Genomic DNA, 21999 nt, shown 5'->3' with positions numbered 1-21999 from the left:
GTGCATATAAGCTACCAAGCTACCACGTTCTGTAATACTAGCTGGTCCGTACTATGTTTTGGCTGTGGGAAACCCGCGAAATCTATTTTTATTTTGTGAAATCTTTTAAAATCAGTAAGCTCGTGGAATCTGTTTAGTTACTAGGCCCTATATCAGAAACTATATCCATGAAAATAATTCTGAGCGCACCCAATGGACTCGCCTTGTCGAGTTTAGATGAGGTCTATTCTTAACTTAGAATCTAATTTTAGCGTAGATAGAACAAAGTTTCCCTGAATAGCACAGAGTACGGCATCCTTCTGACCCTTCCCTGAAATTTTCAAATCGCCAATGGGCTCACCATAGGATGCACATTGTATCTTATGACTTAGTTCAATATTCCCTTCAACACTCCCTGAAAGTTTCAACTTAATGCCCTTAGCTACTCCTGCGCTATTTTATATATGCCATTTTGACGACCCTGATGCAATTAGTTTTATTTGATTTAGTTTAATATTCCCCCGACTTTCCTGAAAATTTAAAATTAAACTGGCCTAATCTGTTTTTATTCTATATTATACTCCATCGTATCTCAGAAACTATAGCCGATACTACACTCGCCATATCAAGTCTAGGAGAGGTCTATTCTCAACACAAAATCAAATTATAGTATAGATACTAGGTTTGGGAGTGTAAGAGGTGGCTCGTTATTATTAACTATTCATTAATTAATTCTATTTTAATTTTATTTACTTAAGTTATTATAATAAACATTATTAATATTATTTATAAATTATTTATTAATTAGTTTATTAAGCCTTTTAGTGTTTAAGAGCTAAGGCTTTTCCTAAGAAAAGAATAATGATACTAAGTTTCCACGAAGTTTTAACTGATTTTTTGCTCAATTCAGTGAATATTCTATTTTTACATCCAAATATTAGGTAGACATAAGTTCAAGATTTTTACAGGTTTCACACAATTTCGTTCACTATCATAACAAGCACCTATTTTTACGTGTTTAGAATTCATTTCAACTTTCAAATTTACAAGTTTTCAAATTCTTACTCTGCACTTTTTTATTTACCATAGTTGAATCCTGTTTAAACCTAAACTGAATAGAAAAAACTGAATTGTCCCTACCTTTGACTTTGAATCTTGTACAGCCACACCATCTATAGATATTGTCACTTCAACTTTCTGTGATTTTTGACCTTCTGCTTTTTTCACTTGGTGATTAAAGCGAAGCTTCCTTATCCCCTCTTTGACTACTTCTTGACCTTTTGGTTGAGATACTTCTGTGCTTCCAAGAAATTTGACAAGATAAGCTACATGACCGGCAGTCAAAGCATCAGGAGGATGAATCCATAATCGGCTTCCTGAAAAGTTAAGCTAAATAAAAATGATAATATTAAAAATAAAATTCTGTTGAAATTAGAACTATAAGGCGCAGTCATACCCGGGATGTTTTTTAGCACCGTCCCGTCAGTATTTCTTGCTCAATTTTGACATGATTCTACTACAATATATTTTCGAAATAACACTTTAATATTAAAACTAATCGAGATAACAGTTACCATTCCTGAATCAGCTATAAGGTTCTTTTAATGTTTGGTTACTAATGGGCTATGGTTCGTCCTTTACTAGGTTAAAATAACCGCTGCAAACATGACAAAAGTAATATTAACTTAGCAGAAATCAGAAAAGGACGGGCTCGATAATTACATGTCCCCCTCCCCCAAAACACTAGGATTTTGGCAAATGTTCTATACTTTGTACATTTTCTAGGATAGTTCTTTTATTCTTTGGGTTTTTTTTTATTTTGTAGTCAAAGCATTGGGAGCATGAATCCATTATAGATTTCTTGTAAAATTAACTCATATTAAGATATATGTTCGATCTGAACAAGAGATTTCGCGATAAGCCTGCAGCTGTAGGTTGCAGCAATGGACTGCTTCCTCATATCAATGGATTCATTAGTATCAGATCCAGGGTTGCCACCTCTAGTGATTTATCACTATTTCTAGTGATTTTCTATATTGCCTAAAATATAAAATCACTAAATCAGCCACAAGATAACTAAAACCTAGTGATTTTTTTTCACAGGTCGGCAACCCTGATCAGATTTATCCATTCACTGAGCTAGAATTATGATATTACTTAGACTTTTTCTTGGTGAATGATCTAAACTTGCTTAAAAAAATCCAAAAACAGTCCTTTTTTCACCGATTTTCAAAAACATATTCAAATTATGTTCAATCTAAAAAGGCCGAACAAAAAGCTATGGCGCTGGTAACTTTATACAGTTACTCGCTCGTTTTAGTTCTGTAAGTACCAAAGACAGTGACAACGAAACCTTATTTTTGTATCGGTTGAGTGGAAACCTACAGAACCCTATAACAGGTCATAAATACATCATATACCAAACCTACATATATCGTAGACGGCAGGTGGAATTGCTGTGGAATTTTTATTTGCAAGCATAAGTCTTTAAGGTATATGATCACTCTGAAACAAGTGATTTTGCGACAAGCCTGTTGCTATAAATTAAACAAAAAAAAATTCTTGAATTTAATTGTATCATATTATTTGATTATATTATTTTATGGTATTATTTTATTGTATTTGTATTATTTTATTGGAGGAGCATCTAAATTTGCATTAAAAAAATAGGAAAATTGTTCTTTATTCAACAATTTTCAACGATTATTCAACGTATTTTTCATCTAAATAACTATGTACACCGAATTTCAAAACTTAATTCAGGAAATGGACAGAACTGAATTTTAAATAAGGAAACAATTGTAAAATCGTTGTCTCTCGTTGATTTTAAAGCCGTAGGAGAACAGAAAAAATAAAAAAATAAAAAATAACAATAAAAATAACAAAATAAATACTGAAAATTTTACAGGGAACAGAAACCTTACGTGATAACAATGACAACGGACCACTAAATTGTGAGGCGAAGTCACAAAAATCTGTAGCCTCGTTCCATTACTAAATCCTGCTCGATCTCACATCATTCCAAAAAAATAAAAAGTGATAGTCTACTTAGTAGAAAATAGCAAAAGATCAATAAGAATACCCCCCCCCCCCTAAAAAGACAAGATTTTGACAATTTTTCTGTAATTTGCATATTTTAGGTATAAATTATCGTTAAAAAAAATCCAGTTTTGTAGTTAAAGAGTCAAGAGAGTCAAGAGTAATAATAATTAAAAAGAAAGACTAGAATTGTGCTGGAATTGTGAGGTGGATTTGGAAAAAAAACTTAGTATTGTCAGATCACTACATCCTGCTCAACTTCATATTATTCTAAAGTAAAGAGAAGTAAAAAAGGAAAAAAATTAATCCATGAAGCACAACCCCCCCTCTTCCAGAAAAACTAAATAAGATTTTGACGATTTTTCTATAATTTGTATATATTCTGGCATAATTTCTCCATGCTTGGCAGTTTTTTCAAATTTGGTAGTCAAACCATGATAAAGATGATTCCACAGCCAATTTTGTGAAAGATTAACTTCAGCTAAATAATAACAATAAAAAAAAGGAGCCTAAATTGTATTTGAACTGCGACGTGGATTCAGGAAATACCTCAGTATCGTCCTATTGCCTCAAGGCGGAACTATCCAGCTCAACTTCACGTTATTCCAGAATAATAAGAAGTGATAGTCGACGTAGCAGAAAATAGAAAAAGAATAATTCAATAAGCAGAAAATAGAAAAAGAATAATTCAATAAGCATACCACCCCCCTAAAGAAATTTTTTGGTGGTTTTCGATGGGTTTTATATTTTTAGACAGAACCTGACAATATTTTTGCTTTTTTTTCGAACTGTGCTTTGAAACCGCTAGGAGTATGAATCCATAGTCAATTTCCTGAAAAAAGCGATTTGCTCGATTATTTTCTGCCAATGATGTTTTAAACGTTAAGTACCAGCCAAGTTTTAAAGGTTCATTCTAAATATTAAAATATGAATAGAATAAGAATTACTGACTTGAGCAAAGGTGGAGGAAAGAAAACCTAAAAAACGGCTAAAAATCCGTCTATTGTAAGCTATAAGGGGGTCGACCAGGCTCCCTACTGAACTTGAGCGACAAAAACACCACTTTTCAATATCGAGCTGGGCAGGGCGTCATTTGGGGGGGGGGGCAATTGCCCCCAATAATCTGGAATAAAAGTTATTATATACCCCATGCCCCTTGACTATCCGGATATGTACCCCTCTCACCCCCAATAAAAATACTGGTGTCGTCCCTGTGGCTGGGAGTAAGACAAATATATGTCTTCTTCCTGACCCTGTTTAACTTTGTGATAGATTGGATCTTTATTGTAATTGAGCGACATCAAGGGATATTGATTGCCCTTTCCTGTCAGTAACTAGCCTAGGGTATGCCGACGACGTTGATCTACTTGCCGAGGACCTCCAAGAGGCACAGTCTATACTTTACGATCCAGCCGTCAGCCTTCATATAAGTCAGTAGAAAACTAAGACGATGAGGGCAGGCGGTGATGGATACACACCTTGCTCGATGAAAATCTCACCAAAGATGTTAACTCCTCTTAAATACTTCGGCTTCCTGACGGATCGCTTAACCAGCGCCAAAAATAGAATTAAAGCCCGTGGGGCCTCTACTACTTTACGATTGCGAAACTTAGCCGTTAAAAGCCTCTGAAGCCCGAGATTTAGATGTTTTAACTACAAATGCCTACAGTAGCCTATATTCCGAAGGTCAGAAAATCTGAAAGAGTTAACAATGATACTATCCACAATAGAGCTGGAAACGGGCCACCCGTATAAATACTTTCAGTTTCAGACACCTCTGGTCAGTGGCAGATCCAGAGGGGGCGCGCGCCCCCCTGGCGTAGTCTAAAGTAGTGTAATTTACTTAATTAGCTCAAGTTTGCGTTAATTAAACTTGCTCCTAATGCAAGTTTATCGGATCAACCTATTTTGCGCCCCCCCTAAAAAAAAAATCCTGGATCCGCCCCTGCCTCTGGTGGTTTGGCCACGTATTACAATTCTTTAGCGACACGATATCGAAGCAATGCTTTAAGTATCTTCCGTTGCTGTTGTGGAGAAAGTGATCTGGCGTTCAAGGAAACACTGGTTATCTACTGTCAAGTCCGATTTGGAGCTATTTGGTGGACCATTACATTATTCGGATACTGAGATAAAGACGGGTGGTCGCTTGTCGAGCCATCAACTTTAGAAACATCCTCTTGGAGGAAGAATATCGCCGCATCTCTGACGCATCTACAAGCCAAGGGCTTGCAGAAAAAAAGCACAAGGAAGTAGTAACATCACTTTTTCTGATTCTACAAAAAAGGTAATTAGCCATTTCTCATCCAACCGTTTATGATAATGGACGGGAATTAAAGAACCCGACCCTTTGACCAGTAATCCAATTTACACCTTGACTTATTTATAAAAAAAAAAAAAAAAAAAAAATGCCAATAATCTTCCCTCGGTCTTGACTTCGTTTGTTATTTTTAGCAGTGAATGATTCTGTTTTGGTACCCCAAAGTCTTGAAAACAGAGTTTTGATACGAAAATGTATGCCATGATTTTCATTTTTGTGCTTATGTCAAATATGTATAACTTATTCAGTTTAGAGTTCCTTGTCAAGAGTTGTCACAAGTGATTTGTATCTACAAAATCTACAAAAGTGCAATTATTTTTTCCTGAAATGAACGATCATAGGTGCGAGGTAACTTTTACCTAGGGGTGATTGCACCGAGGCAATGTTCGCCAAGGATTTGAACTTTGATTTTGCACCGACCCAAGGATTCAAACTTAGATTTTGACTTTTAGTATCCCATTTCAGGTAGCAATTGATTTCGAAACAAATTAAGGTTTTTTTTCTTATTACAGGCTTCATGGCTCCATCACAAATGATGATTTGCCGCTAGTCCTGGTAGTTACCTCATTTTCTAACACTGAGGTACTTGTTATACCTTTTCTTGAACGCGTCAAGGGAAGGATTTTCCGAGATTACTTCTGCCGGAAATCTATTCCATGTGGCAACCGACCGCCGTGTGAAACTCATTTTCAGATATTCTTGGCGGGGAGTACCATGCTTAAGGTAGTCGTGACGAGCTGAACTTTGGCGAGTTGATCACAAGGGCTTTGCTTTATCAGGAACGAGCTTCGATAGCTCCTCTGATGGAGGGCTATACAAGTACTTATAGAAAACTGACATGGACGGACACATCGAAACGTTCCTGGATCAGCTGTGGGGTTTTAACTTTCGTGTTGCCAGAGGTTGCTGCACGCACTGCTCTATTTTGAATATGTTGGAGTGGAGCAATGTGGCGTTTTGGTGCACCAGCGAAGAGAGGACATGCAAATTCCATGACAGGTCTGATGCACGAATTGAAAAGTGGCAGAATAGAATAATCAGGGAGAAGACTCTTGCATCTTATGATAACTCCTAATTTCTTGTTGCAAGAGGATCTAATTTTCCTGAAATGAACGATCATAGGTGCGAGGTAACTTTTACCTAGGGGCGATTGCACCAAGAAAATCTTCGCCAAGGATTCACATTTTGATTCTGCACCGACCCAAGGATTCAAACTTAGATTGGTGTCGTTTTTATTCATACTGGCCTTAAAATATTTGTACCAAATAGAGCGAAACAACGAAAATTCCAAGACTGATGATCAGTTTGATATTATCGAAAATCAGCGTTTCTAATCTTTCAGCTTATGAGGACTTACGCCCGTGGAGTGACGCATTCCGTCCTTAAGCATGGACGGAATGTCCAAAATACAAGGATTATTATTGACAACAATTTGAAAAATTCGTTTTTACGACTCGAATAGTTTGGCACTTCATTAATCTACGCCCAATAAGGCGCAGTTACGCCCCGTTTTTGAGGACCATTAGATGAAATTTATAATATCGATATAAGGATGAAGGGTAAGGATGAAACTATAACCGAAAAGTAAGCATGTTGAGTTCGATGTGAAAATTCGCAAAATTTCTGAGGCATATAGATATTTTAGTCAACTTTACACCTTTTGCAACCAAAAATTTCACAGCAATAAATTAAATGAAATCTCTAAGCCAAGAGTTTGGCCATATGGATATTAAGGAAAGGTTTATTGTGTATTTGCAGAAAAAAAATGGTGAAGTTATATTTCTACGAGGAGCATCTTTCTATGGAGTAAAGGGGTATCTGAAGCCTAAAAAGGGATGGTAGCCTTACTGGAACTTCACTGAAAGCTGTTTGGAACGTAACAAGCATAGCCAGTTTTTAGAGATCCCCCCTATGGCATTTCAAAGTTTTCAACTGAGAAGTTTACTATGCAAAGTAAAAACAAACAACATTTACTCGTTCATTCTCGAAACATTTTAGTAGAAAAAAAAAGAAAAAAAGTAGACTTTAACGCAAAGTCAGGAGAATTGAAAGGGGTTACGTTCCCTTAGATCTAGTCAAGATTGACATTCAAGTCGTATGGTGGCTTAAATCATCTTTCTGGCCTTTTAAAATAGCTAGAGCCCAGGGATTGATTCCATGCGCAAGCAGAACCTAGGTTGAAGAGAGACTTCTACTTATTTTCTTGGTCAAATTTTTTGCATTTGCAGTTTGAGATTAGGGATTGCTATTTTCTTTTGAAAAGCTAAAAAATTAAAAGATGGGTTTTGAGTGGTCTAATGGTCCTTAAATCTCTGAGAGCTTCTCCATAGTCTTATCTTAAGATTCAATGGAAAATACTACAGAAATTTAATTGATATAAATAATAATTAAATAGTTATTAACGGCGGGTATTTGATAATAATGTTACATAACGAAGACAAGACAGGTATGCTCAGATGCCGACGATGGTTTAACCCATAATTAGGGGTGAGGGGGATCAGACAATCAGAAGGAATTGGAGCGGAAGAAAAATGAAGGCAATCCACTGGTTGGATTGTTAATCCGAAATTATAGCGGAAGAAAAATGAAGTTAATCCACTGGTTGGATTGTTAATCTGAAAAGCCGATTGGTACCTGAGGGAACCTAGAAAAAATACCTAGCTCCAAAACAGATCGGTACAATGGGAAAAACTTTTCCCATGGTACCAATTGGTTTCTGAGCGTTTCCCCATGCACCTGAACAGGCTATTATGCACACACCTTTCCCCTTTCTTCTCCTCAGATTTAGGAAAGGAAGAAATAATTCGGAAAGGAAGAATTTTATTTTGAAAGGAAAGGAAAGGAAAAAAGAAAAGGAATAATTAGGAAGAATATATTTTAGGAAGAATAATATTTTTTATTTTTATATTTTATAATATATTTATATATTATAAAATATTTTAGGAAGAATAATTATAAGAATAATAATTATAAGAATAATAAGAATAATTAGGAGGAATATATTTTAGGAAGAATAATTAGGAAGAATAATTAGGAAGAAATAATTAGGAAAGGAAGAATTAGGAAAGGAAAGGAAAGGACAAAAGAAAAGGAATAATTAGGAAGAATTAGGAAAGGAAGAAATAATCACATGATATCGATATATCCGAGGATTCACCAGAACTCCACGTCCTGCTGTATATCCCTAAGTACCACTTGTTCCGCTACGCATGACAGATTTTATTCACGCCACATCTCCTCGTATGACGCTTGAAACACGTAACGCCACGCGTGGCACACTTTTATCTGTTGTGGGGTGCACCGCCTGTTGTAAGCGATTTTTAAAGTGGGTTGCGCCTTAGCCCACTGCGCGTGCACAGGAGTAGACAAAGAGGTTCCATTTCTATGGCCCCTCCGTACCAAACAGGTTTTTCTGGTAGGTAAATAATTCGACAGGGTATTATACCTTTCTATGAGGAACGAGTAAAACTTTATTGCTGATGGGGGTTCGAATAATAGGAATAGTGTTCTCTACAATTCATATTAGCAAGAGAATTGAATTCAAAGAGAATAGTTTATTCGAGAGGACATTAGTGGAGAAAAAAAAATGAGTGGTGCATTTACACTATTGGAGATTAATGATGGAACCGACAGCAGCAGCAGCAACGATATACGAGAACCCAATGTGGCTGTAGAAATAACTTCTTGGTGTAGACTATGTCTTGAATGGGACATTATGTATGCGAGATACGTGATATCATTAAGCAAATTTAAGCAGGAGGAGAAACTATGTTTTGATGGAAAAGTGAATATTCTCCATATAAATAAACTTCGGTCAGCATTAGATGTCCTATCGAAATATATTGATGAGAACAAAATGCATCAGTGAATATTATTATTATTGTAATTATGTTCAATAAAATTGTTTCTAACTCAACGGTATTTTTTTTTCTTTCTACAGTAGATAAGCGTATATTTTTAGAGTAGAAAAAAATGATTTCGTGTCAGAGGTTGACCTTGATATTGCCAGGAATCTAAAAATGGGAGGATATGGGAAATTGCAAGAAATGAGAAAACAGATAAATATGTGAGAGCAATTAATTCTAGACTATGATTTTATTTAGTTTCATACGAAAAGGAAGATATTTTCTCGGGAAATGCTTATCGATATAATGAAAACTGATTCTCCATCATTAGACTATTGCATGAAGCTTCTACATCGTGGTCCAAATGCATTTACACAATTTATTGATATATTGATCACGACACGGCAAAATGATATTTGTGGAAATGCTTTTAAACATTAGTTTTGAAATGTAGGACTTTTTTCATAAGAAAGATGGTGCTCAAGGATGATTTACTCCTCTCTCTCTCTATCTCACGAAATATTTTGATGTTGCTAGCTCAGTTTTATTGTTGCATTGAGAGCGTCAACACATGACAAAAATCTACAAGACTTGTCCATTATTCATGTACACGCAGTGTAGCTGGTCATCATCATCATGTGAGAATTGTGCAATGATTGATGAGTATAATGAAAAGTGTGGATTATGCAAACCTTGTAAATTGCATAGAGGATATGCTGAGCAAATTAAAGGTTTTAATTCCTGTCTTGAAGAGGTGTTTAACTCTCATCCTAGAGGTCACCTATGCTCCGATTGTCATTATGATAAATGTAATCAGTGGGAGAGTATATATCCCGATATGATTGGAAAGAACCCTAAACGTGATTTTAGTTTATTGCTACGAGATTGGTATCGTCGTGGTTTTAGATTGTTATGGGAGGAGGAACCGGGTCAGCGATTCAACTGTTGGAACAACAAAAGAATATGGTTTCTACGTCATCGTTGGGAAGACAATGGGTGTTTAGATTATAAGCCCACTGATTTTTATTTGGCTGTGACGGAATTTGATTCGACACTTGAGGACACTGTTTGTGAAACTGCTTCAAATAAGCAAATTGAAACAAGTGAATTCTATGGAATGAATGAGAATAGTATCATTGACTATAAAAAGAGATATGACAAGAGTGAAGTTACGTTCTATTGTAGAGAATGTGACCCCGACATTGAACTACATCAGCATCAGTACACTGTAAATTCAAATAATCTACCTGCACTAGTTGTTTTAGAAAAATACCTAGTATTGGATTAGATATAAAGATTAGAAAAGTCGTTTTATAATGTATATAATTTTTTTTTATTTATAAAAAAATCAAAAAACAACTTAGTAAAAATTTATTATTTTGTCAAAAAAGTAACTGATAAAAAAACATTTAAGTATTTTATCACAAATAAAGTATTTAAAACTATTTGATTCAACATAGATATCGAGAAACCGGTTGTAAGTATAACCACGGCATCCGAGTATAAAAAAGAGCAGCTCTTGACGAGCGCATGCCTTAGTTGCTACATCTTGTGCAGGTCTATGAATTTGATTAATAGTCCCCTCACTGCTTTCAATCAATCTACTGATTTATGGAGCATAGAATTTATATGATAGACCAAGCACCTTTCAAAGAGATTTACGCAATACCGGTCCTATAGGTAAACATTTCTACAGGGCATTAATCCGTGTCAGAAAAACCGGTGTGTCTTTTTTAGTTGCCAATATATTTAGAATGGTTTTAAGTTGAAAATTGTGACGTAAAAATAACTCAGTTATTTGCTTGCGTGTATTGGAATTCCCATGTTATTTGCTTGCCTGTATTTTGTGTTAAATAATTAGTTTTTGTATCTTTTAAAAGAGCTTTAAGGGGTTTGAGAGATTCAGTTGCCTGATTCAGTGTGGTTTTTCTTTAATTAGTGCTCATTAAAAACTAATTTTTTTTTTTAAATAAGTAGTTTTTGTATCTTTTAAAAGCTTTAAGGGGTTTGAGAGACTCTGTTGCCTGATTCCGTGTGGTTTTTCTTTTATTAGTTCACTTAAAAAAATAAGATTTTTTTTTATAAAATTTTTTATTTTATAAGTTAAAATATAGTTAATGTGTTTTATAGAATATGTTTCCTGATTCATTGTTGTTTTTCTTAAAATAGTTCCAATTAATAACGAAATTTTTTTTTTAAATAATTAGTTTTTGTATGTGTTAAAAGAGCTTTAAGGGATTTGAAAGACTCTGTTACCTGATTCCGTGTGGTTTTTATTTACTTAACGCTAATTAATAACTAAATGTTTGTTTTATATAAATAGTTATTGTATCTGTTAAAAGATCTGTAAGGGGTGTGAGAGACTCTGTTGCCTGATTCCGTGTGGTTTTTCTTTACTTAGTGCTCATTAAAAACGAAATTTTTGTTTTAAATAAGTAGTTCTTGTATCTGTTAAAAGAGCTTTAAGGGGTTTGAGAGACTCTGTTGCCTGATTCCGTGTGGTTTTTCTTTACTTGGTACCCATTAAAAACAAAATTTTTGTGTTAAATAAGTAGTTCTTGTATCTTTTAAAAGAGATTTAAGGGGTTTGAGAGACTAGGGTCACTGAGTCTGTTTGTTTGTACAGTACTGATAGCACATTAATAACGTAATTGGGTGTTTAAATAATTATTTTTTGTATCTTTTAAAATAAATTAACGGGGTTGGAGAGACTCTGTTGGCTGATTCCGTGTGTTTTTTCTTTAATTTGTACCCATTAAAAATGACTTTTAGGAATTCTGTTAAATAAATAATTCTTTTACATTTTAAAATAGATTTACGGGATTTCAGAGACTCTGGAATGTAGTAGTTTCTCAGTAAAGACACTCAATATCCTGAAAGTGTTTAATTCAAATTTTGTTAAAACTTCTAGATTTTTCAACTTTATTTATTTTTTTCTTTTTGTACATAACTTAAAATGTCAAAATATGCTTACAGTTCTGACAATTGCGCTCTGTGATTGGTCAGAGACACGATGTGACTTTCCCACTGGTATTCTATGACCGGTTATTGACACAACCTAATCTATTGCATGTATTAAATTACTATTTTTACGCAGTGGTGGTTATGCGAGATTGAGATCTCCAGAGATGATTGCACTCAAAGAGAATGCCAACATAAAAATAATCATTGATGATAGAGGACAACTCCTTGCTACTGTTTCAGGTAACACATTACCTACTTATACATAAAATCATCAGCTTTCGTTTATTAGCATTCAACGGAATATCAATAAAAGAAATGCCTTTTCTTATACTAATATCGTAAACCATATCTTGTATACGTGCCTAAACTGTTAACTGTGTAAACATAAGGTGATAAGAGACAGTGAAATTGCCAGAAAAATAAAAAGGGCATTGTCAAAAAATATCACGATGGAATATAAAGATCAATCGATGAAAATCAAAGCACCAGCAAACGTTACTGCCATTGATCAAACAGTCATTGATCCAAATAATACCAAAGACGAAAAGCATATTGAAATTGTTGATGAGACACCAGTAAAAACTGTGTATGATTCAAAATGGAATACTGGTTATTCTACTGATTACGAACTGAGAGAAGAAAATAGCTGTAATATCAAGAAAGAACATGGTGAACTATTTTATGGAACAGATTCAAAATGTCCAAAGATATTCATTGATATTAATAATGTATCATAATATAATTTTTATTAATATTATACATAGCATTATTTCATTAAAAATATATTATGCATTACATTGTTATGTGTTCATTATTTTTAGAGTAAGCTAGAATATCAAACGTTTAAAATGTCTAATAAAACGTCGGAGATGCAAAAAAAGGAATTTGTATACATCTATTGTCAGACACATGGAATAATATTGACAAAATCTTGGTATCAGAATGAATAAATTATTTATCAACATCCGTTAATGGATATGTCATTATTAAAAAATTGTAAGTAAGTAAGTAAGTAACCAAATATTTCTTGAATTCAACTCTTTGTTACACAATAAAGGAATTTAAATGATAAAATTATGAAAATAAAAATTTTAATTAAGTAGAATACTCTTTAATGAATTCACTTACTGTATGAAAAATATATATATTTCCTTTAAGGGATTATCGTAAAAGGAAAGTAAACAGAACATTCTTTATTGAATTCATATACTGGATAAATAAGAAAGACATTTCCTTCAAGAAATAATTACAAAATTCATAATAGGGAACAAACTCTTTTTCGAAGTCACCTCTCATGTGCACTATGAGAAAATTTAATTTAAGAAATTTTAAAAAAATTTAAGCAAGCAACAAACTCTTTCCTGAAGGCACCTATTGGGTAAACAATGCAGAGATTTCATTTAAGAAACTATAAAAAAAGTGTAAGTAAGAAAGTAACAAATTCTTTCTTTAAATCAACTCTTGGCAACACAATACAGAAATTTCATTAAAGAAATCATGAAAAAATTGTGAGTAAGTAGCAAATGGTTCCTTGAATTCGCCTGCTGGATAAACAAAAAGACATTTCGTTCAAGAAATTCTGACACAATTCTAAGTGAGTAACAAACTCTTAATTGTTTTCACGTCTTAGATATACGATGTATAAATTTCATTCAAGAAATTATGAAGAAATTCTCAGTAAGTAACAATTTCTTTCTTGAAGTCCCCTCTTGGATACACAATACGGAAATTTCATTCAAGAAATTATGAAAATATTTGTAAGTAAGTAACAAAGATAGCTTTCTTGAACTCGCTTCCTGGACACAATACAGATATTTAATTCAAGAAATCATAATAAAATCGCAAGTAAGTAATAAAGTCTTTATTGTTTTCACCTATTGGATACACAATACTGAAATTTCATTCAAGAAATTATGAAGGAATTGTAAATAGGTAACACACTCATGTTACCTCATGGATACACAATGCATAAATTTCATTTAAGAAATTATCAAAAATTGTAAGTAAGTAGCAAATTCTTTCTTGAATTGGCCTCCTGGGTAAATAAAAAAGACAGTTAATTAAAGAAATTATGAAAAAATTGTAAGTAAGTAGCAAATTCTTTCTTAAATTCACCTGCTGGATAAACAAAAAAGACATTTCGTTGAAGTAATTATGACAAAATTACAAGTAAGTAACGAACTCTTTATTGTTTTCATAACTTAGATACACGATGTAGAAATTTAATTCAAGAAATTATGAAAAAATTCTCAGTAAGTAGCAATTTCTTTCTTGAAGTCAACTCTTGGATACACAATACGAAAATTTCATTTAAGAAATTATGAAAAAATTATAAGCAAGTAACAAATTCTTTCTTGAAGTCAACTCTTGGATACACAATACAGAAATTTCATTTAGGAAATTATGAAAAAATTGCAACTAAGTAACAAATTCTTTCTTGAAGTCACCTCTTGGATACACAATACAGAAATTTTCATTAAAGAAATTATGAAAAAATTGTAAGTAAGTAGCAAATTCTTTCTTGAGTTCACCTGCTGGATAAACAAAAAGACATTTCGTTCAAGAAATTATTAAAAAATACTAAGTAATTAACAAACTATTAATTGTTTTCACGACTTAGATATACTATGTATAAATTTAATTCAAGAAATTATGAAAAAAATCTGAGTAAGTAACAATTTCTTTCTTGAAGTCAACTGTTCGATACAAAATACTGAAATTTCATTTAAGAAATTATGAAAATAATTTTAAGTAAGTAACAAATTCTTTTTGTTTTCCCCTCTTGGATATACAGTACAGATACTTAATTCAAGAAATTATGAAAAAATCACAAGTAAGTAACTTTTTTTTTCTTTATCACAAACAATTTTCACATAGCTACCCGATGTAGAAATTTAATTCAAGAAATTATGAAAAAAATCTCAGTAAATAACAATTTCTTTCTTAAGGTCAACTCTTGGATACACAATACTGAAATTTCATTCAAGAATTTCATGACTTAGATAAACGATGTAGAAATTTGATTCAAGAAATTTTGAAAAAATTATCAGTAAGTAACAATTTCTTTCTTGAAGTCAACTCTTGGATACACAATGCGGAAATTTAATTTACGAAATTATGAAAAAATTGTAAACAAGTAACAAATACTTTCATGAAGTCACCTCTTGGATACACTATTCAGAAACTTCATTTAAGAAATTATTAAACAAATGTAAGTAAGTAACAAATTCTTTCTTGAAGTCACCTCTGGGATATACAATACAGAAATTTCATTAAAGAAATAATGAAAAAATTGTAAGTAAGTAGCGAATTCTTTCTGGAATTCACCTGCTGGATAAGCAAAAAGACATTTCCTTCAAGAAATTATGACAAAATTTTAAGTAAGTAACAAACTCTTAATTGTTTTCACGACTTAGATATACAATGTTGAAATTTAATTCAAGAAATTATGATGAAGGTATCAGTAAGTAACCAACTCTTTTTTTGATTTCCCTTCTTGGATGCACAGTAGAGATACTTCATTCAAGAAATTATGAAAACATTTCAAGTAAGAAACTTTTTTTTATCTTTATAACAAACAATTTTCACTTAGATAGAATATTTATAAATTTGATTCACGAAATTATGAAGAAATCTTCAGTAGGTAACAAATGTTGTCCTGAAGCATACGCTTGGATGAACGATTCGAAAGTATCATTCAAGAAATTATGAAAGAAATTGAAAGTAAGGAACAAGCTTTATATTGTATTTAGCTCTTGAATGTACAGTAAAGACAGTTTATTCAATGAACGCGAGTAAACACTTTTTAAATCTACAAACTATTTGCTCGCCTTTCCTTTGCACCTTTCCAAATGAGCTGGGATTCCCCACCGGTTCCTACACACTGCAAAAAAAGTGAGCAGTACAAAAACTCCACGTTTTCAACCAGACTGGTATTTTAGCTAAATCTTTGAAAACAGCCCAGCCTCTATATCTGAACGTTTAAGTTATAATGTTAGTGTTGTCAGTCAAAAGATATTACATCGATAATAGAGCTTGATAAAATTGTCTTATTATCAAAAAATGGGAAAAACATCTTCCAAACGTCGACAGGAATGCCCCCCCTCCCGCGCTGTCTTGGTGATGTTGAATAAAATATACAAAGTCGACATAGCTTTATTTCATTTTTTATAGTTAAGTTAGACCAGGTTACGTGCGCGCACGTAACCTCGTCTAAATTAACCTTAAAAAATGAAAGGCAAGCAAATAGCATGTAGTTTCAAAACGTGTTTAATCACGTTTCTTGAATGAAGTATCTGTACTGTATATTCAAGAGGTGAAATCAATAAAGAGCTTGTTACTTACTTACAAATATTTTCATAATTTCTTGAATGAAATTTCCTTATTGTGTATCAAAGAGTTGACTTCAAGAAGTAAATTGTTACTTAATTAGACCTTTTTTATAATTTCTTGAATTAAATTTATACATTGTGTAGCTAAGTGAAAATTGTTTGTGATAAAGAGAAAAAAAAATTTAATTACGTGCGATTTTTTAATAATTTATTGAATGAAGTATCTTTAATTTATATAAAATAGGTGAAAAAAAAAAAACAATTTGTTACATACTGAGAACTTCATCATAATTTCTTGAATTAAATTTCTGAGTCGTATATCTAAGTCCTGAAAAAATTTAAGAATGTGTTACTTACTTCGAATTTTTTCTTAATTTCTTGAACGAAATGTATATTCGTTTATCAAGCAGGTGAATTCCATATAGAATTTGCTACTTACTAAAAATTTTTTTATAATTTATTTAATGAAATTTCTATATTTTGTATCCACGAGGTGACTTCAAGAAAGAATTTGTTACTTACTTACAATTTTTTCATAGTCTCTTAAATGAAGTTTCTGCATTGTGTATCCAAGAGGTGACTTCAGGAAAGAGTTTGTTACTTGCTTACAATTTTTTCATAATTTCTTAAATGAAATTTCCGTATTGTGTATCCAAGAGTTGACTTTAAGAAAGAAATTGTTACTTACTGAGAATTTTTTCATAATTTCTTGAATCAAATTTCTACATCGTGTATCTAATTCATGAAATTCTTTAATGAAATTTCCGTATTGTGCATTCATGAGTTGACCTCAAGAAAGAAATTATTACTTACTTATATTTTTTTCATAATTTCTTGAATTAAATTTATACATCGGGTAGCTAGTTTAAAAGTTTGTTTGATAAAGAGAAAAAAAAAGCTACTTAATTTCGGTTTTTTAAAAATTAATTGAATGAATTATCTTTAATGTATATCAAATAGGTGAAAACAAAAATAGTTTCTTAATTACTTAAAAATATTTTCATAATTTCTTGAATGAAATTTCAGTATTGTGTATCCCAGAGTTGACTTCAAGAAAGAAATTGTTACTTACTTAGAATTTCTTAATAATGTATTTAATTATATTACTACGTCGCAGATCCGAATAGTGAAAGACACTTAGAAGGTGTGACTTGATTAGTATATTGTCAGAATTCCTGGGGCTGAACGTCTTTTCGAGGATCCGGAAGTCGAATTCCAGTCAGAGTTCGCTACTTACTTACATATTTTTCATAATTTTCTTTAATGAAATTTAGGCATTGTGAATCCATGAGGTAACCACGAAGTAGAATATGTTACTTAAATGCAATTTTTTCATATTTTCTAAGTTTAATTTTCTTAAAATTTTATCAAAGAGGTTAATTCATTAAAGAGTGTGTTAATTTATTACAATTTTTTCATAATTTATTAAATGAAATTTCCGTATTGTGTATACAAGAGTTGACTTCAAGAAAGAAATTGTTACTTACTGAGAATTTTTTCATAATTTCTTGAATTAAATTTCTACATCGTGTATCTAAGTCATGAAAACAATAAAGAGTTTGTTACTTACTTGTAATTTTGTCATAATTTCTTGAATGAAATGTCTTTTTTGTTTATACAGCATGTTAATTCAATAAAGAATATGCTACTTACTTAAAATGTTTTAATAATTTATATAATTAAATGTCTTTTTTATTTACCCAGGAGGCGAATTCAATAAAGAATTTGCTAATTACTTAAAATTTTTGATAATTTCTTAAATGAAATTTATGCATTGTTTATCCATGAGGTAACATGAGTGTGTTACCTATTTATAATTCCATCATAATTTATTGAATGAAATTTCAGTATTGTGTATCCAATAGGTGAAAACAATAAAGACTCTATTACTTACTTGCGATTTTATTATGATTTCTTGAATTAAATATCTGTATTGTGTCCAGGAAGCGAGTTCAAGAAAGCTATCTTTGTTACTTACTTACAAATATTTTCATAGTTTCTTGAATGAAATTTCCGTATTGTATATCCTATAGGGGACTTCAAGAAAGAAGTTTTTACTGACTGAGAATTTTTTCATAATTTCTTGAATGAAATTTAAATATCGTATATCTAAGACGTGAAAATAGTAAAGATTTTTTTGCTCACTTATAATTTTGTCATAATTTCTTGAACTAAATGTCTTTTTGTTTCTCGAGCAGGTGAATTCAAGGAACGATTTGCTACTTACAATTTTTTCATTATTTATTTAATTGAATTTCTGTAGTGTGCAGCCAAGAGTTGATTCCAAGAAAGACTTTGTTACTTACTTACTTACATTTTTTTGTATAGTTTCTTTAATTAAATCTATGCATTGTGTATCCAATAGTTGCCTTCAGGAAAGAGTTTGTTACTTGCTTAAAATTTTTTCAAATTTCTTAAATGAAATTTCTGCATTGTGTACCCAAGAGGTGACTTCGAGAAAGAGTTTGTTACTTACTATGAATTTTTTCATAATTTCTTGAATCAAATTTCTACATCGTGTATATAAGTCATGAAATTCTTGAATGAAATTTCCGTATTGTGTATTCATGAGTTGACTTTAAGAAAGAGATTGTTACTTACTGAGAATTTTTTACTTACTTAGGGAATTAAATTTCTACATCGGGTAGCTAAGTGAAAATTGTTTGTTTTTACGCTGGAATTATTGCTACTTACTTGCGGTTTTTTCAATATTAACCGTATGTATATTAATTACGGTAATTCACAGTTTTGGGAACGGACTGTGAGAGTTACTTACTTACAATAATAATCAAAAAATAATGACTTAGCATTCCCCATTGTGTATCCAAGAGTTGACTTCAAGAAAGAAATTGTTACTTACTCAGAATTTCTTCATATTTTCTTGAATTAAATTTCTACGTCGTATATCTAAGTCGTGAAAACAATTAAGAGTTTGTTACTTACTTAGAATTTTGTCATAATTTCTTGAAAGAAATGTCTTTTCTTTTATCCAGCGGGTTAATTCAAAAAAGAATTTGCTACTTACTTACAATTTTTTCATAATTTTTTTAATGAAATTTGTGTATTGTATATCCATGAGGTGACCACAAGAAAGAACTAGCTAGTGATCTGCAATTTTTTCATAGTTTCTTTAATTAAGTTTCTGTTTTGTGAATTCATGAGGTGACTTCAGGAAAGAGTTTGTTACGAAAGAGTTTGTTACTTGACTACAATTTTTTCCTCATTTATTGAATAATATTTCTGTATTTTGTATTCAAGAGTTGATTTCAAGAAAGAAATTGCTACTTACTGAGAGTTTTTTCATAATTTCTTGAATTAAATTTCTAAATTGTGTATCTAAGTTATAAAAACAATAAAGAGATCTAAACTACCATGATATTTTTTCATAATTTATTCAGCAAAATGTCTTTTTGTTTATTCAATAGGCGTGTTTAATAAGTAATTTGCGACTAACTCACAATTTTTTCGTAGTCGCTTTAATGAGCCGTATTTGGTATTTAACAAGTGGGCTAATTCAAGAAAGAATTTGCTACTTACTTAAAATTTTTGATAATTTCTTAAATGAAATTTCTGCATTGTGTATGAGGTAACATGAGTGTGTTACCTATTTACAATTCCTTCATAATTTCTTGAATGAAATTTCAGTATTGTGTATCCAATAGGTGAAAACAATAAAGACTTTATTACTTACTTGCGATTTTATTATGATTTCTTGAATTAAATATCTGTATTGTGTCCGGGAAGCGAATTCAAGAAAGCTATCTTTGTTACTTACTTACAAATAATTTCATAATTTCTTGAATGAAATTTCCGTATTGTGTATCCAAGAGGGGACTTCAAGAAAGAAATTGTTACTTACTGAGAATTTTTTCATAATTTCTTGAATGAAATTTCTACATCGTGTATCTAAGACGTGAAAATAGTATAGAGTTTGTGAATTAATTATAATTTTGACATAATTTCTTGAACTAAATGTCTTTTTGTTTATCCAGCAGGTGAATTCAAGGAACAATATGCTACTTACTTACAATTTTTTCATGGTTTCTTTAATGATATTTCTGTAATGTGCAGCCAAGAGTTGACTTCAAAAAATAATTTGTCAGTTACTTACTTACAACTTTCTTATAGTTTCTGAAATGAAATCTCTTCATTGTTTACCCAATAGGTGACTTCATGAAAGAGATTGTTGCTTACTTAAATTTTTTTTAAATTTATTAAATAAAATTTTCGCATAGTGCACCTAAGAGGTGACTTTGAAAAATAGTTTGTTCCCTATAATGAATTTTGTAATTATTTCTTGAATGAAATGTATTTCTTATTTCTAAAGGAGGTGAATTCAAGAAAGAATTTGCTACTTACTTACAATTTTTGATAATTTCTTAAATGAAATTTCTGCATTGTGTATCCAAGAGGTGTCTTCAAGAAAGATTTTGTTACTTACTTACAATTTTTTTTTCATAATTTCCTTAATTAAATTTCTTTATTGTTTATACAAGAGGTGAACTCAAGAAAGATTTTGTTACTTACTTACAATTTATTAGTAATGACATATCAAATAACAGAAGTTGATAAATAATTTATTCATTCTGATACCAAGATTTTGTCAATGTTATCCCATGAGTCTGACAATAGATGTATGCAAATTCCTTTTCTTACATCTCCGACGTTTTATTACCCATTCTAAACGTTTGATATGCTAGCTTACTCTAAAAATAATGAACACATAACAATGTAATGCATAATATATTTTTAATTAAATAATGATATGTAGAATATTAATACAAAAAATATATTACGATAAACTATTAAAATCAATGATTAACTTTGTAAATTTTGAATATGTTCAATAAAATAGTTCACCATTTTCTCTCTTGATATTATAGCTATTGTCTTCTCTTAGTTCGTAATCAGTAGAATAATTAGTATTCCATTTTGAGTCATACACAGTTTTTACTGGTGTCTCATCAGCAAGTTCAATATACTTTTCGTCTTTGGTATTGTTTGGTCCATTGACTGTTTGATTAATGTCAGTAACGTTTGCTTGTGCTTTGTTTTTTATCGATTCATCTTTATATTCCATAGTGATAATTTCTGACAATGTTCTTTTTATTATTCTGGCAATTTCACTGTGTATTATCACGTTATTTTCACACAGGTAACAGTTTTTACACGTAGACAAGATATGGCTTACTAAATTAGTAGAACAGTATGCTTTTCTTTAATTGATCTTCTATTGAATCCTAATACCTGAAACATGACGATTGGATGTATCAGCAGGTAATGTGTTACCTACAACGGTAGCAAGAAGTTTTCCTCTATCATCAATGATTGTTTTTATGTTGGCATTCTCTTTGAGTGCAATCATCTCTGGAGTTCTCAATCTCGCATAACCACCAACATAAGAGTTGAATTTTTTCGGTATTCGAAAGAAATTGAATTCCTTACTGTCATGACAATGCATGCATACATTTCCAATAGTGCTACCACCTGTACTTGTTTCAAAGTTAAATACTTCTCTTTGTCG

General features: G+C 31.5%; 1 protein-coding gene across 2 annotated transcripts in view; it reads right to left on the bottom strand.

Moving 5' to 3' along the window:
* The window catches only part of ced-6 (PTB domain-containing adapter protein ced-6), a 123578-nt gene that overhangs the window by 20767 nt on the left and 80812 nt on the right, over positions 1-21999 (bottom strand). For both annotated transcript variants that reach the window (XM_089099630.1, XM_089099631.1), the window contains exon 3: positions 1120-1355. In XM_089099630.1, the coding sequence (XP_088955756.1) occupies positions 1120-1355 (236 nt within the window). The remainder of the gene's footprint in view (positions 1-1119; positions 1356-21999) is intronic.

This window comes from Artemia sp. Qi Xiang Cuo, chromosome 13 (genome assembly GCF_049724085.1).
Source record: "Artemia sp. Qi Xiang Cuo chromosome 13, ASM4972408v1, whole genome shotgun sequence".
Taxonomy (NCBI): Eukaryota; Metazoa; Arthropoda; class Branchiopoda; order Anostraca; family Artemiidae; genus Artemia; species Artemia sp. Qi Xiang Cuo.
The sequence above is the reverse complement of the archived record's forward strand: the minus strand, read 5'-3'. Positions and strand labels throughout refer to the sequence as shown.